The sequence below is a fragment of the Macadamia integrifolia genome, chromosome 5 (assembly GCF_013358625.1).
Source record: "Macadamia integrifolia cultivar HAES 741 chromosome 5, SCU_Mint_v3, whole genome shotgun sequence".
In the NCBI taxonomy this organism is placed as follows: Eukaryota; Viridiplantae; Streptophyta; class Magnoliopsida; order Proteales; family Proteaceae; genus Macadamia; species Macadamia integrifolia.
In genome coordinates, this window is record NC_056561.1 from 14,991,585 (window position 1) to 15,009,402 (window position 17,818).

At 40.7% G+C, this 17,818-nt stretch overlaps 1 protein-coding gene across 1 annotated transcript in view; it reads right to left on the reverse strand.

The window, feature by feature from the left end:
- Positions 1 to 1,831: 1,831 nt before the first annotated feature.
- The window catches only part of LOC122079565 (ubiquitin receptor RAD23c-like), an 18,660-nt gene continuing 2,673 nt past the window's right edge, over positions 1,832 to 17,818 (reverse strand). Inside the window, exons 2-3 of the mRNA XM_042646145.1 lie at positions 4,936 to 5,097; positions 1,832 to 3,677 (exon numbers count right to left, since the gene is read on the reverse strand). Of these exons, the coding sequence (XP_042502079.1) occupies positions 3,576 to 3,677; positions 4,936 to 5,097 (264 nt within the window). The 3' untranslated portion in view covers positions 1,832 to 3,575. The remainder of the gene's footprint in view (positions 3,678 to 4,935; positions 5,098 to 17,818) is intronic.

Genomic DNA, 17,818 nt, shown 5'->3' on the forward strand with positions numbered 1-17,818 from the left:
AGAATGTGAGACTGTATCCTCTAATTATGATGTTTTGTGGGTAAAATTAAGTTCTTAGATTATTAGTATCGATATTGTAGGACATGCTTGGTTCTTGAACTGAAAAGAGAATTTAAGATGTTTCAAATGTTAAAAGCTGGAATTTTTATCTAGGGTTATCAGAATAGTGCAGAAGAAGCAATAGCGAGAGCTTGACAATATGAGTTGATTGCTGATTAACTTGGTGATAGGTTGAAAGAAAATAATGCGCCCCTATGCTGCTGTGTAAATAAGTTAGTAACAATGAAGAGAGCATAGGGGAAGAAACATAGGTAACACACCAACTATATTGAAGGAAGCCATGCCATGAGAAACCATCTCCTACACTCTGACTACTATTTAAACCATGACAAACTACCACTTAGATGCCATCACAATTCCTTACATGCTGCTGATCCAGCCAAAAAAAACAGTTGTAAGAATCCCAAAAAAATCCTCAATGCTCAGGAGAAATGCAATAAACAACAAAGTAACTGACCCTGGCTTTGTCTCACTATTTCAGCTACCCTCGAAATGAAGCACTGCAACTAACAAAAACAGACCTAATGGACACGCAATGAGCATGAAATTCCCAAAATAGTTAAAAAGGGACTGCTTTTCTACAATTATTCAGTTGTTAACCAGGATATAAAAGTTAAATACAGAAAATGACTAGCCCAAAATTAGATTTAAGCCAATTCTGCATGTTTTGGTAGTCTCTCTCTAGAGAACATTTTTCTAAAAGATCCATTGACAATTCATCATTGAACAACCTGGTCGATTCGTAATCTGACAAGTTTAACCATTTGACAATGACCAAATCAATACAATGGGTCAAGGGCAATAATTTCAGAATGCTGGTTTTTAAGTCATTATATGCTCAAAGCAAGTAAATACTTCATATCAAAACAGATCTTATAAAACATTCAAACAATAAGATAAAAAGAGGAGTTCTGAAATATCGTAGAAGCGGGATGCTCTAACTTTTATCTACGAACTATTTTAAAGTTTGCTGACCTAAAAATGAACAAACATCCATTGCCTAACTATTGGCTTAACAATGTCAATGTCTACAGACCCAGCAAAAAAAAGGTTCCATAGTTAGAATCTTGGAAAAACAAATAATGAAGAGTAATTTTGAAGAAATGAAAAACGGACCAGCAGAGAGGATCTGACCCAACCAGTTTTGACCACTATAACAGCCAGAAGAACATGGCTTTCTGTTGCCATTGGTTATAATTTTCAATAACAAAAGAAACCAGTCATGAAGAATGAAGACATTTTCAATGAATAAGAAAAAAAAGTTAAACCTAACCAATAAACCTCGTCAACTAGAGGGGGTAGTGCAACGGGTGTCAGAATAAAGCAAGAAGAATTATTTTACAGGATTATCAATAGTTTGCCACTGTACAACCCACTGAATTTCCCAAGTCCAAGCCATGGTACAACCAGACTTTAATGTGCAAACACTCAAAAAACAACATCAGACACTAAGAACACATAATAGAAGCTGCCCATGGAAAGTCTTAGAGATGGATGCAGTAAACAAACAAAGAATAAAAGTACATCTATATTCTAGATCACGATGGCTAGATGTTATGATTCCAAGGCAGCTCAAGGATCGTGCCACGCAACCAGCTGATGTGGCCAGGACCCAAGCACCACGCTGGGGAGAACAAGTGAGAAAGAAACCAAAAGCATTAGATGACTATGCATGGATAGTGTAACAGAACGGAGAGAGAAACAGAGGTTGGTAATAAAGGAGCGTAGGTTGATAGCTGGGTAAGGAAAATCAAGTTTTTTTTCTGTTTTCTGTTTTTCAATCTCTCACTCTCTCTTTATCTTCTCTAGAAGGTTGCTACCCTCGAAGCAGCCTTTATCAGATAATGTGTTTCTTTTCTAGATGTACCCATGGAATCACTCAGCTTGAATGAAACTTCCCTTCAGTGGCTGGATATTCTCTGTTGATTCTATTTTTTATTGATCTATATATCATTTGGTGCTTTCGTTTTCCTTCTGCCATGGCTGGAGGTACCCGTTTCAGATTACTGGATGAATCCATTAAGTGATGCGGATCCGAGGGATCGGATCGCTTAGGGCCTACTAAAAAACCAAATACTTCACTCTAGACAAACCAGGGGCAATATTGTAATTTCTGGTACAATTTTGGAGCTTTATAGAGTGAAATAATTGACTAAGGGCTTATCAGGAATTAATCCCAAAGAAAACTCAATTTTGGAATTTTAGTTGGTGTTTCTAATAAAGAATGGCAGAATTGTAATTATAAGTCACCAATCTAATTAATGGGAAACAAGGAATAGCGTTAGATGAGGGAGGGGTACTCTGGAATTAGAAATAAAGAAACTCAAAGGGAATTAAAAGTTAAAAGCGGGGGTATAATAGGAAAAACCAAATTGAAGGGCTTTAAACTACAATTCACGAGTCTATCTTCTCCTTTCTTGGACAACCAGCAGGGGCGGAAGAATCCAGCAGCTTGCGAGGGCTAAATCTCCTTCAAATCCCCTCTATTAGGCCTGAGATTCCAGGCGATGATGCTTCACTAAAGGGCCTCTTGATCTCATATGGGAAATACCTCATAACAGCAATGCAAACAGGGGTTGTAGTGCCTGCAAACAGATCTGGCGGTAGGTTTGGTTAACCTGAGTTGCAGGTTTTTGTTTCTCACAGCAGGAGTCACCTTCAGGCCTGACATTCAAGGGTTAGAGTTTCCCTGGGGAGGGCTTCCTTCAACCAAAAGCTCTGGGGCTGTGTCTACCGCCCAGAACAGGGAACTGATAACAGCTACAGAGAATAGGAGTAGTAGGAAGGAGAAAAGAAGAAGATAAGAAGGAAAAAGAGAATAGTTCCGAGAGAGAACTTCAGAGAAAGAGAACAAGAGATAAGCAGTCCATGGCAGCCATCATTTCATCCAAAATCTATTTTCAGTTTCATTCAATTCTTCAAAATTCCAAAACTGAACTTCTTCATCGTTTACATGTCCAATATAAAGAAAAAAATCAAAAATTAATGGCAACTAACTTAAAATGAAACTAATCTAAAATTAGAAACTAACTAATTTCAAAGAAATTGTTTCTAAAACAAAAGAAAATCAAATCAAAAAGATTTTTTTTTTCCCTAAATCCATCGTGCATCTGCATCAGACAGCTAAGACTTCCATGTATTATTAGTTTCCAAATTACAAAATACCCTCTGGACATTATATTAATTTCCAAATTACACAATACTCACAATATAATATACTAAATACCTAACTACCCTCGCTGAAACCGATTACTCAATTTAGACCTGGTACTTCTTGACCTGGGCTTTCAAAGTGGATAGAGCTTATCCAGCCAGAAGCATCTACAGCAAACCAAATACTGCATAAATGATATGAGATCATGTCCACTAAAAATAGAATTAAGCTTCAACATTAGCTTGAACCAGAAAACGATGACATGATTTCCATTATTATATTCAAAAAGGAGGGATAAACAATGTGACGATGAAGTGACATTATAATAGGGCGAAGAAGATGACAATAGAGAGAACGCGATTTAAAAACATGGAAAACAATGTAGAAAATATAGCATATGCTTTGATCTTACCTGAACTGTAGCCGCCACTGTGCTTGAACCTCCACTAGATGAGCTCTTATTCTATTATTTTTTTTTTACAGCATGCCACATAAAGGAATCAGTTACTACCATCAAGAATGATAACAAATATAAAGACAATATAATAACACATAAATCATTAAGAAAACCAAAACAGCCAATATAATTTCAAGGTCCATCATACTCACATAAGCAAAACACTAATTTCCACTAAACTGCAAAACAATGTATGCAAAATTCCCAATTACAGTCAGAAATCAACCACCATATGATGGATCCACCACGTGCCAATAAAAGAGATCCACCAACATAAGTTCCATCTCTATACTTCGAAAATATCATTATTATTTTTTTATTTTTTTTCAAGGAGCTTATCTCTACCCATCCAATTTAAGAAAACTAGGCTTCCTAAAGGTATCCTTATCATGAGTGAGACCAACACAGATGCCCATCCCCAGTTGAAAATGGAATCTATGATACTCTAGAGAACTTTGAATGTCCATTTATGTTCCAGGTTAACTGCCCTGGAAAAAGTTAACATTACCATAAAGAAGTTGGTAGTCAACTAGCAAACACTTGGTGATAGCACCTTTTGTTTAAAGACAGGAAAACACGTCAGACTATTGGAGGGTTACAATGTCTTGTATTCTGTCACTTGCAAAAGTGGGCTTACTCCGAAGGGCCGTTAAAAGGCTGAAGACCTTGAGGCCCAAAGGAATAGGCCCACCCTGCACGTTATCATTGTTATCGGCAGGTCCATGCGGGGGTAGCCCACAAGAAAAATATTTTTGGAGACTGTAAATGTATTTTGGTAAATTTCCTGTATAGGTTTCCCTATATAATTATAGCGAGGTTTCTTTCTCTATAAGCAGCCTGTGAGGTGCAAGGACAAGCAACTGTAACCCTATTCTCCATTGATAGTGAAACAGGTCTCCTCTCACTGTGGAAGTAGGCAACCATGTAAATCTTTGTGCACGATTGTGTGATTGTTGTTTGAGATTTCCACTTGTTTCATGCATTGTTTTAGGGTGATGCAAATCCCAAATCCATCCAATTTACAATGAGAAATCTCACATTATCATGAGCTAAATTGGGTTGATAAAATCTGTTAATTTCCTGTCATACTTGAACAAATCTAAGACAATATGGCTGAAGACACATCTATCAAGAGGAAATGAGGGGGTGGGGGAAATCTGGAAGACACAGATTAAGCCCCCAAACAAAAGATTCCATCCTTCCCACAACCAACCACAAAGACAATAAAATTAGAAGAAGATACTTCAAAAGGAAGTACTCATACCTTGGTCAACATGATGACAAGAAAACTATTTTCAGAAACTTTGTTTTCATCCAGCGTTGTGGCATCTTTAAGAACTTTCCCCTGATGAATAAGCATTTGTTGTGCAGCTGGGTAAGCATCTGGACCTTGGACTGTTTCTATGTTTTTCTTCACATCAGCAACCTGCACATAAATTTCCAAATTTTAATTAGCAAAGTGAACTAAGAACCATGTGCACATAACCCCCTTTTTTCCCTTTCTTTAAGAAAATAACATAAACAACATGTGTACATTAATTCTATCCCTCTGCTACCGGTGTCCACAAATTCCCCTCTGCATAACTGAAAAGCTTATTCCATTAGCATTACAATTAGCCCAAAATTCAGAGATTTTTTCTTGACATCATTGAGCAAGCCATAATCAGCTTCGATCAGTGATTAGCCTGCAAGTAATGGGCACACTGATAGAGCGTAGGATATCCTAATCTTATGGCTAGGTGGGCCAATCTGATCTGAGATCTAACGGTCAGAAATTAAGAAAGAATATTCCAGGTCTGAAGGTCAGATTTTATGGAAGATGATAAAAGAATAGTATCTCAGATTTGGTATGAAAGAAACTATCAGCTTTAGTATGAAAGAAACTAACTAGAGATGTGAGATCAATTAAGATAAGATGGGAGAGAAAATAGGAGTTCCCGTGAGGGAGAGAGAGAGAGAAATAAGAGAAGGAAAAAATAGTTTTCGAATGGAGAAAAGTCAGGAGAGAAAATAGGGAGAGAGCATAAGACGCGATGGAACTGCTAAGAGATAAGATTCTCCAAGAAAATACGATCAAGGAGAGAAAGGACGATGGGTAAAAAAAAATTAGGAAACTGATAAATTTTTGAAACCAGAAAATAGTTAAAGAAAGAAAAAGGAAGGGAGAAATAATGTGAGAGGAGAGATGAAATATGGAGGGAAAATCTTACCAGATCAAGAGAGAAGATAGCTAGCTTGTGAAAGAGAAAAGCAAGGAGAGAGCTAGTGTAGAAGGAAAAGAAGAAATCAGAAAGGAGGGGGGGGGGGGAACTAAATTCACTTTCCAAACCAAATAATTCTTAGTCCATTTTCTATTCCATCATAAGTCATGGTTACATATTTATAGACCAAAAAAGAAAGAAACAGACTCCACGAATAACACTTATTTCTTCATCAACTTATCCTAAAATTGGAAAGTACAATAGACTTCTAATAAATTAAATTTAAAAATATATATATATATATATTATTATAACTAACGCCTAAATCTATATTTACAACTGAGCCCCACAATAAGACTGATTAATTCAGGTACTATTCTACACGATTGGACTAATTATTATATTGTTCCATACAATAAAGTACAAATATAAGAACCAAATTGTAAGATCAAGCCATCTCAAAGAGTTGAGATCATGCTACTGCATTTTTCCCTCCTTGTTTGGAAAAACTCGTCCTCAAGTTTTGTAGAATGAAAGAATCATCACTATTCAAACAGCATCCATGATCAGCCACCTTGATTCAACGATCCAATGCTTCTCTCGAATAACTCGGATAGGAATTTTGATAATGATGATCTGTTGCAGAAGAACGAATTCCACATGTTCAATCTCTACAGAGATGATGATTCGCTCTTCTTTAACATATTCTCTATGAGGATCTCTATATTGAATTGAATCTCTGATCAATTCATCTGTAACATGGGCTCCTCTTAAGAACCTTCATTTTCAGAATTTCAAGATATTCCACCCACGACCAACTTATTTTCTGACTCTTTCATTCACCCTTCGCTCAACAAGTAAGATTAATTTATTGAAGGAAGTTTCCATAAAATGGGGTGTGACCAGAGATTGGCTCTTAAACTCCTTAAATTTGCCATTACGAATTTTCAAGATTCACTTCAATCTTTCGCAAGTTCTATTTCACGACTTGAAGATCTTGGCAGACAACAAACAAGAGGGTAGGATCCATGGTATCAACGGCCAGGTTTAGCTCGGATAGAATGATCAGATTTGATGGATCAAATGGAGAAAAGTCAAAAAAAGAATAAATAGAAGAGGGCTCCTACTCACTTTTCAAACCAAATAATTCTTAATCCATTCTATTCCATCATAAATCATGGGGTGATTACATATTTATAGATCAGAAAACGAAAATAAAAGACTTCACCAAATGACTTTTATTACCTAAATTTAATTATCCTCAAATTGGAAAATACAATAGACTCCAACAAAATATTAATTAAGAAAAAAAAAACTAACTTATAGCCCACGGAAAACAATAAAACCATCTAACACCTAAATCAATATCAACAGATGGGCCCCACAATAAGACTACTATTAATTTAAATATTATCGTACACAAGGTTCCAGGTTTCGACCCTGGCCAAAACCGAAACCGGGTCAAAACCTGAGATTTTTCTAGGCAAAAATTGGAACCTAGGTTTCGAGGCCCAGAAAATGGTTTTTTTTTTAACCTCCTTTTTTCGGGTGCATGCTGCCTATTTTTGTCATTTTACACGAATTCCATGAATTAGTTTCACAAAAAAAAAAATTGGTACTTGTGGTTTATACACAATTTGCTAGTATACACTGAATGATGCTGCACACTACTAGTTCTACAATTCTTCCAAAAATTAAATTTGGGGAAAAAACCATTACCTTCAAGCTCCAATCACACAAATCCAAGCTGTAAAGTGTTGAATGAGTAGAAGAATGCAACAAGATAGGTAACAAACAAGTGACTTGGCCAAAACTACAAGTTTTTGGCAAAATCGCTTTGACAGTGTCGAAACTTGCGACATATGAGCTATCGATCGAAACATGTTGACACGTGTGATTTATACTGACCGGTACGACTATGTTTTGGTTGAAATTAGCCAAAACTTGTGAAACCTGTCAAAACAGAGCTGAAACTTGGACCAAACCAGTTTCATCTCGGACCATATTGAAACCATGTTGTCTGTTTCGATCGAAACTTAAACCCTGAACCTACACTATTGGACTGTAATATTACATTGCTCCACACAGTGAAGTACAGACTTACAAACCAAAAGCCCTCTCGAAGTGTTGAGATCATGCTCCTGCATTAAGCACACATACTTTTCTTTACTGGGAGTTCCTTTTGTCTTGCATGAATTAGTCTTGTTTCATACTAGCCATACTCATCCAGTTTCAGGCCCTAATGGTTTGGGAACAACTTAAGTAGTCTCTTACAAGTTGAATATGTAGAAGTGTTTCAAAGACCGTGCAGTGGAACAGATCATGAGAAGTAGAAGTAGGACAAAGGAAGTTTCCAATTCAAACGGTTATCAGAAGGAGACTATAACGACTATAATTCCCATATTTTCTCAGAAGTCCCAATATGGTATGGATCCTAACTCTAGGGCATCCTTAGCAATCAAATTTTTTCCCTTTTCAGAACACTGAAACATTAGGATTTAAACCAGGCCAACTCTAGCCCATGACCAAATGAAAAGTTACTACTACCAATAAATTCCATAAATCCCAACATGGCTCTAGATCTGCCTTGGTACATTGTGTACAAAAGCTGTTGCTGCACTTCAGCCAAACTACAGTGCACTTTCAGAGTATACCATTTGATGCAGGTATTTGGCTGGACCAGTTTGACCCAACAAGACTCCTTGACCACAAGGAACCGATTCCGTTCAGAAGGATATTTAATGTGATTTATTTTATCATGGAGAATATTATTTAATCTTTTATTTTGGGTAGGATATGTAGGAAGAGTTTAGCAAGTTTTTGGAGTTGTTTTTTGTTAGGAATCTTAATAGAATTGTTTCCTTATTGAAGTCTTTTTCTTTCCTTATCTATATGCATGTAGATAGAGATTAGTATAATGGAATCAATATTTGAGTTTTTGTTTTGGTTGTAGCGTGTGTAGCCTGAGGAAGTTCTTCTACTTGCCCCCCCGGGGCAACCTCTTGATTGCAGATCCGGGTTCCAAAACCGGAATAAGATCGCTTATGGGCCCATTCAAGAGTGCATTAACCAAACAACAAAGGATAATGGTAGCTCTATTATTAATCTCAAAACCCAAAGAAGGGTGGCAATTTGTAAAAAACAGATTCTAAAAATATCACAAGGACGTGAGAGGGTTTGGACTTATGTACTAGGGGTAAAATAGGAATGGCAAACAAAAAAAGAGCAAGGTGTAATGAAGAGGAGAAAGGAGGGGCAATAATATGGAAAATAAGAAAAGAAAATAACAAAAGGAAATCGTGGGGAGGGGCTATTGTCTCCTTCCTCCAACACAAACCAGAGGCGGAAACCAGGTGCGACTGAAGTCGGGCTCTGTTGGATCTCATATTTTAGGGCAAGGTTCCCAACTCAACGACCTCTTGAACGCAGCTAGGGGTCACTCAAAACAGTGAAGGAAGAGGGAGTATCTGATGTCTGAACTCTGATTGTAGAACCAAAACTAGAACTGGTTCCGGGTAGGAAAACACGCCTGAGAGGAGGATTTGGAGGAAAATACTCCAGGGTTTGGGCTGCCCTAGAGGGATAATCCAACCCTAAAAGTTTCAGCTCAAACCGATCTTCCACTGGAGTGTTCAGACAATTCCTTAGGGCTCAATTGCAACAGTTGCAGAACAAAGTAAGGAAGCAGAAACAGCAAAGGGGAAGAAGAGAGAATTGCACAAGGGGAGGGTGGGGAAGAAGGGATCACACGGCCTTGCAAGTACCCATCCAGCATTGAACAACTCAATTCAATCCATTCTCAAATCTGTCCAATAACTTGGGTTACATGCTAATTTATATTAGCCCGAAATAAAAATTTTCCTAATTAAAATCTAAAACTGACTTAGAAAAGAAACTTCCTAATTATTTCCTAAGATCTAAACTAACAAAATTAGAAACACAACAAAACTCAAATCGAAAGTTCCTTACTTAGCCTAATAACTACCAAAATAAAGGATTACAATTATTCCCCAAAATAAAATACCTCAAAGGAAGTGAGGCAGGTGGCTCGCATTCATGGGATAAAAGGTGGCTTCCTTGCGGATTAACTTCTAGGTGTACTCACTCCCTACCATTCTAATGGCCTGAGGGATCTCCAGCGAGGTGCTCCTGGCCTCCCCTCCCTTGACCAACACTGCTTCTTCCATCCCTCCGATCCCTTCTCCCTCCCACCCCTCGTTGGGGGGGTCCCCTGGAACACCCACTTCAAACCTTCCTCCTCCACCCCTACTAAAGGACTTCCCCTCCATTTTATCGCCCCTACCTGTCTGGGTGAATCTATGACTGCTTTCTACTCGAAAGGCCTCCTTGAGTCCAAAGCTTCCCGATGGCAGAGCTCTCTCATTGGGCACTTTCTTGGCCAGCAATCTCCCTTTCACCTGGCTAAATCCTCTCTTTTGAGACAATGGCATCGTACGGGTACCGTGGATGTTTTCCTTTTGGACCATGGGTATTTTCTGTTCAAATTCTCAGATGAGTCTGACAAAGTGCACTGCTTGGAGGGTGGACCTTGGCTCGTAGGGCGTAAACCAATCTTCCTCTGTCCGTGGCATCGTCAACTCCTCTTAAACCACGTCGACTTCTCCTCAATTCCCATTTGGATATCTCTTCCTGGTCTTCCTCTTCACTTCTGTTGTTCGGAAGGTCCGAGTGCTATTGGCTAGGTTCTGGGCACTCCCATATGGTCGGATGCCAAGACCAATTGGAAAGATAGACTTTCCTGTGCGTGTATTTGAGTAGAAGTTTCGGCACCCGCTGCCCTCCCCTCCATCTCAGTGCAAGAAGGAGATGACTTCTGTTTCCAGCAAGCCGTGCGCTATAACTAGGCCCCCGTAGTGCCTTATTTGCAACGTATTCGGGCATGACACTTCGCTTGCAACCCAAAGAACCATATGACAATTGATCCTGTTGGCCCTCTTCTCCCAAGAGATCGATTCCTTATGACGGAGCTGGAGGCAGAGCCTTTTCTACCGGCGAGAGGTTGTACGGCTACCAGACAGCGGAAAAATCTACAGAGGGGCCTGAATCCTCTTCGATCGGCTCGGCGACTGGCCGTCTGCCGTGGAGGTTTTACCCAACGGGCAAAATAAGTTCTCGATTTTGTCATCTGCTGTGGAGTGTGATGAGGACAATGTCCCACCTGTTCCCGGATCTGATTGTGACCCTTCGACATCTCATCCTGACCAAACCTCTGAGGAAGGTTTTGAATGCTCTTCGGCCACTGATACTACCTCGAGAGAAGAATCTGAGACCTCGGACAGCAGTTTGTCTTCTTCGGATGAGAGCTCCTCTTCCCCCTCCCATGCTTCCTCGTCTTCAACAGAGGTCCCTTCGACTGTGGCAGAGCTGTCGGACCCTTCTCTGGATTTCCCCCTTTTTGGCTTTGAAAAGGTAAATGTTGGACTTAACAATTTGGATGTTGTGCTTGAGGTGGGACCCCCATTTATAACCACTCCCACCGTTGACGAGAACCTTGTGACCCTGGCCCATGCTGGATCCACCTTGCCCCCTTCTTTGAAGCCCATCGATGAAGGCCCACCTCCCACTCCTTTGGGCGAGGCCCAGGGACTGTCTCCTCCTAGGCCCCCCATTTCCTCTCTGGCCCACTACCTTGCATCGACCCCCTTTCCCTCTGACCTGGCTACTTCGGGCTTGGATCTGGAGCACCCGAATTCCTCTAACCCGTCTCCTTTGCCCGTCACCTCCGGCTCAATCAAGTCCAAGCATTCCTATCCCAAACCCTAGTCTCCATCTTTTTCCAGGCATACCCGCAAGTCCCTGGTCGCTGCTAAGCCCGATATCCCTTCCACTCTGACCCAGCCTTCCGCTTGTCCTCCTCCCCGCTCCTATCAGCAGAGGAATAGATCTCGCCCCCCTCTGGTTTACCGTGTTCCTCTTCCCAAGAACAATAGTTCCCCCTCCTAATATGTCCTAATGTCTCAAGGCCTCCTCTAGAATCTCTGAGGTTTGAATTCTCCCCAGAAGCAAGCCACTGTTCGCCTCCTCTTACGTGACATTCATCCCTCGTTCTGTTGCTTACTTAAAACGCATGTGAAAGTCGCAGCAATTAGACACATCATTTCCTTCATCGCTCCGGGCTGGTCCTTCCTCTCTAATCATGCCAGTCACCCTAATGGTCGTATTTGTGTCCTCTGGGACCCTTCCAAGGTTGTGTTAACCCTCTCTTCTTCCTTCCACCAGTTCATTCATCTTAGCATCTCTGATACTGAATGTAGCTATTCTTTTTGGCTTACTGTCATCTGTGCCTCAAATCGCTTGGTTTATAGAGAGACTTTTTGGAATGACCTTCGTCTCATTGCCGATCTAATTGGGTCCAACCTTTAGGGGATTTCAGGGGATTTTAACTATGTAAGGTTTAGTCATGAAAAACAGGGAGGAGGCTCTCTTAATTCTGCCAGCCTTGATTCTCTTCATGAGTGTACAGATGACATTGCTGTAGATGACCTCAGATGGTCGGGTATTAAATTCACCTGAAATAATAAAAGATCGGGTGATGCCCACAATGCTTGCAAGCTAGACAGGGTCTTGGTGAATGAAGCTTGGCTATCTGCCTTCCCTTCTTCCCATGCCTCTTTTGAGCCCCCAGACATTTCAGATCACAGCCCCATCTCCCTCCTTGTTCACCCCAACACATCTTTTGGCCCCAAACTTTTTAAGTTCTTTCATACGTGGTCTTCCCATCCTAACTACCCCTCCATTGTCAAGGAAGCCTGGATTAAGCCTGTTAATACCTTCTCCACTCCTCTCATTGCTTTGACCAGAAAGCTCTGGCATGTGAAAGAGGCCCTCAAAGCCTTGAATACTAACTCCTTCGGGAATATTTCCTCTCTTGTTACTGATTGCAAGAATAGGCTTACTTCCATCCAGTACCAGCTCCAATCAGACCATCTAAATGCTTCTCTAGCTGATCTTGAGAAGGCTGAATCTAATAATCTTTCCTCCCTACTTGCCCAATAGGAGAGCTTTTTGTAGCAAAAATCCAAGGTTAATTGGTTGGAACTGGGTGACTCCAACTCAGCCTATTTCCATCGCTCTCTAAAAGCCAGAAATCATTTCAATTCCATCCAGATGATGCACTCCTCTGATGGCACCCAGGTTACCAAAGTTGATGACATCAAAGAGGTGGTTGTTGATTATTTCAAGAACCTCTTCTGCCCTGATGCCTCGCCAGTCTGTCCCATTCCTGATGGCATTATTGACAAGTCCATCCCGGAAAACTTGCATAATTCCCTTATTGCCATCCCTTTTAATGAGGAAATCTCAGCTGCAATCCTCTCTCACAAAGCTTGTAAAGCTCCGAGCCCTGACAGCTTCAGTATGGGTTTTTTCACTTCCTCTTGAGATCTTGTCAAAGACGATGTGATCAAGGCCATCAAGAGCTTTTTCTTCAATCCTAGCCAAATTAAAGGGATCAATCATACATTCTTTTGCTTCATCCCCAAAAAAGAGGGAGCCGACTCGATGAATGACTTCAGACCAATCTCTTTGTGAAACCTCATCTACAAGTTTATTGCCAAGATCCTTACCAACAGGCTCAAACTTGTGGTTGACTCCTTGATCAAAAACAACCAATCGGCTTTCATCCCGGGTAGAAGTATTGGGGACAACATCCTTCTCTGTCATGAGATTGTTAGAGGTTTTAACAAAATCCCACGCGCCGGCTATTCTTTTGAAGATTGATATTCACAAGGCATTCAGTTCCCTAAGATGGGATTTCATCCTGTCAGTGCATGATGGGTTTCCCGCCAGTGTTCTCCAATTGGATCCACCAATGCATTGCCTCTCCTCCCACGCGCCGGCTATTCTTTTGAAGATTGATATTCACAAGGCATTCAGTTCCCTAAGATGGGATTTCATCCTGTCAGTTCCATGCATGATGGGTTTCTCGCCAGTGTTCTCCAATTGGATCCACCAATGCATTGCCTCTCCCAACTTCTCGGTCTCAGTGAACGATAGTCCGGTTGGGTACTTCCCCTCTTCTGTAGGAATCCACCAGGGGTGCCCCCTATCTCTCTATATTTTTTGCCTTGCTATAGAAGTCTTTTCCCGATCCCTGCAACTGGCCACTGATCAGCAACTCATCTCTGTCATCCCCAAGTGCAAGGCAGTTAAGATCACTCACTTGGCTTTCGCTGATGACCTGATGATTTTCTCCAGGGCTGACTCATCTTCTGTGGAGTCTATTATCCATTGCTTGAATCGATTTGCCTCCATGTCAGGCCTTCTCATCAATCCTAGCAAGCCTCTAATCTTCATGGCTGGTGTCTCTGATATTGATAAGGCTTTCTTCCTGGAGTCAACTGGCTTTGCCCTTGGCTAGCACCCTATCAAGTATTTGGGTTTGCCTTTGATTCCTGCAAGGCTCATTGCCCATCACTGCACCCCAATACTTTACCTCATTAGAAAGCGCCTCCAACTCTGGAAAGGAGAATTGCTATCCTATGCAGGTTGTTTGGAACTAATCAGATCCGCCTTGCAAGCTTCTTACATCTATCGGTCTAGTATTTATGGTTTGCCGAAATCAATCTCCTCTAAGATGGAATCCATTTTCACTTCCTCTAGAAAGGAACTGAATGCACCAAATTTCTTAGGCCTATCAGCTAGGCTTCCGTCTGCCGGCCTAAAGCTAAAGGAGGATTGGGGTTAAGGCGTATAAAGGATGTAAATTCTACGGGGATCCTCAAGCTTATATGGAAGCTGGTTTCAAATAAGAAGGGCATCTGGGTTCAATGGGCTTATTCCTCTATCCTCAGATCTGACACTTTCTGGTCGGTGCGTGTTCCCTCAGATGCTTCTTGGGTCTAGCGCAAGATGTTCTCTCTTAGATCTCTTGCTTCTACAGTTATCTCCTCTAAGATTGTGGATGGTTCCACCACTCTTTTGTGGTTTGATCATTGGCACCCTACGGGAGTCCTTTCCCATATCCTTAGTGCCAGGAGCAGATATAGTTCCAGGATCCCCAAGCATGCTCTCATTGCAGATATTATAGCCAATGGGTCTTGGTCCCCCTCCGGTCCCTGATGATCCCCATCTTGTTGAGATCTGGAACTCCTTGTCAGGCATCATTATGTCTTCCCAGAGGATTCAAGATTTTACAATCTGGATCCCATCTAGTTCAGGCACCTTCTATTCTATGTCAGCTTAGAATTTTGTTAGAACAAATGGCCCATCCTCCCCTTGGCATAGGCTCATCTGGTTCAAACATCACATCCCTCGCCAAAGCTTCACGGCTTGGAGGATCTTCACTGATTGCCTTCCCACGCAAACCTTTCTCATCCACAAAAGAATTCCAGCCCCCTCCTTGTGCCCTCTCTGCAATGCCCCAACTTGAAGACATTGATCATCTATTCTTTGACTATCCAATCTCTGCCTCCATTTGGAAAATGGTGTTGTCCAAATGCTGGCCTTCTCATAGATGCATCCTCCCCTTCCATAAGGAGTGGATTTGGGTCGATATGACATTTCAAGGGAAGACCATATGTGATTTAGTGGGCAAGCTTGCTTTTTGTGCCTCTCTAAACCAAATTTGGATGAAAAGAAATCATAGGAAATGGACCTCCAACTCTAGACCGCTTGGGAAGATTTGGAACTCCATCTTCTTTGATGTGAACACTAAGATTGCAAAGGTTTCTGCCATATGTAATCCTTCCCTAGAAGCTGTCACATTGTAGCCTCCTGGGAGCTCCCTAGCGCTGTCATCAAGACCACCTCTCTTTGAGGGTGGGTTTTGTTGTTTTTCTCCCCCCTCCATCAGGGATGTATGCCCTTTCTTTTCTTTCCTCTTGGTTAATGAATTATTTATTCACCCAAAAAAAAAAAAAAAAAAACCTCAATCTTTCCCAAATTAAATACATCCTTAAAGATCCTACTGAACCCAAAAATCCAACCCGACCCAGTTCGTCTTGGTCGAGATTGCCAAAAGTGTCAACAGTTCAGCCTCGATTCTGCATCACCTCTAGTACGATTTCTTCATATCTTCCTTATTCTGTTCTTTATCTTTCTTTATTCTTCTTCCCTTGTTTATGTTCTATGCTAGCATTACCTGCAGTCAGCCCCTTTTGTTGCATTGAACTCTTTCACCTCTTCTCCTTTCTTAGTATGGGTTTGGGTGGAAGATTCTTGAACTTAAATGACTCAAACCCCAGAGTTCTTACCTGCTGAAACCAACACAGCTGAGATCAAAATCCAAACGTATACCTGGGTTTTATTCCTACCACCAGCTCAATTTCAATCCTTCATTCTCAATTCATCACTTGTTGTGTCGAGAGTATGTTGCTTAGGAATTAGGATCAATAGGCCATTTATGTTCGACCTTCTGATTTGAATCCATTCGAATCAATTTGGTGGAGTTCGATCAACGCAACCTACGCTGGTTCTACCGCCTCCCTGTTTTAATTGAAGATTGAAGAAGAATCGGTGACACTATAATATTGGTCACCATATCCCCCTTTCCCAGAATACCCCTTCCCTTCATCTTAAATTTTGTCCTTACCTTAGGATTATGCCTAGTCTACACTGGTCATTCATTAGTAACCCTTCTGTATCCCTGCCCATATTTACCTACCAAACAACCCCTCCAATATCCTTGTTGATGTACATTGAAAATTCTTCAATGTATTAAAACAAGCACAAATTCTAGAACCTCCCCCCAATCACCCACCCAAGAAAAAAAGACTAATTAACATAAAAAACCACTTTAGAATTAAGTCCAAGAGACAAACTGACTGCTTCTTTCAGGGCAAGGATACAACAAAATCGGGGAAAGCATCAACAGGAATGGCAGGCAGACAGTCAAGATGATGGAATCATGAAGTTTCGGAAATTGTTGTCTATACTGCAGTCTGCAATGTCAAAAAAGGCCTGTCGCATCAAGCATGAATAATATGATACCAATGGCAACAGAATCCAGAACTCTATTAAGAGGAGCTCGTTCGTGGATAGATTGACCATGCAAATGGTAGAATAAATACAGAAAGAAGTTTGAATTCATTTCTAAACCAACCAGCCATTCAACCTGACATGCTCAAGGCAATTGACATCCTCAAGAGGCTTCCTGATGCAGATCAAGGAAGGTACTTTAAAAAGTACCGAAGGAGAAAGAACACTTTGACTCAATAACACAGTCATGTTGTTACAGAGTTAACTCAGACCTGACTCAGATTGCTGTTCATCTTTTAACCAGTTTACTTGGTTCTGTTCCAGGATTCTGGTCCAGCAATAAAAAAGATCATGGATCGGATTTTATTAGTCTAGATCCTTTTATTGCTTGTTATATTGGAAGCAGTGGGCTAGGCCATATTATCACATAATTTTGTTTATTTAAAGCACTTCAAGTAGCCCACAGTAGGAGTTTAGGATAGGCTGAACCTCTGTTTTAGTTTCCTATTCAGTTTTACTTTCCTTTTAGAGTTTGAGACCTAATAACTCAGCTCTATCTATTATTGTAAGACCCATAGAGCTCACCCAATGATTTTATTAATGAAATAAAGATGGCATTTTCTGTTCTTTTTCATTGAAACTCAGAAACTGGTCGAGAGATTCAACTAGACAACTACTCCATTGTTGAGATTCCAACATTGATGGCGGGACTCCACTAAGGCTAGGTGAGAAGCCTGGTCATACCTTCCTCTCTAACTCTCACCACCTCTTTAGTTGTTTAATTTCTACAAACAGGTTAGTACTTCTAAATTTCTTTAATTTTTCATATACAACTCTGAAATTTCTCAGTTTCCTGTTTATTACTGTTGGTATCATAATTGTCATGGCGTCTAGGCGATCCGAAGCGTTGGAGGGAAAATCAAGGTGATACCAACAAGATGTCAAGGTGTCACCTAGGCGACCAAGGGTCTGTATGGCAATGTTCAAAAGAAACAGTTCTAGTGTTTT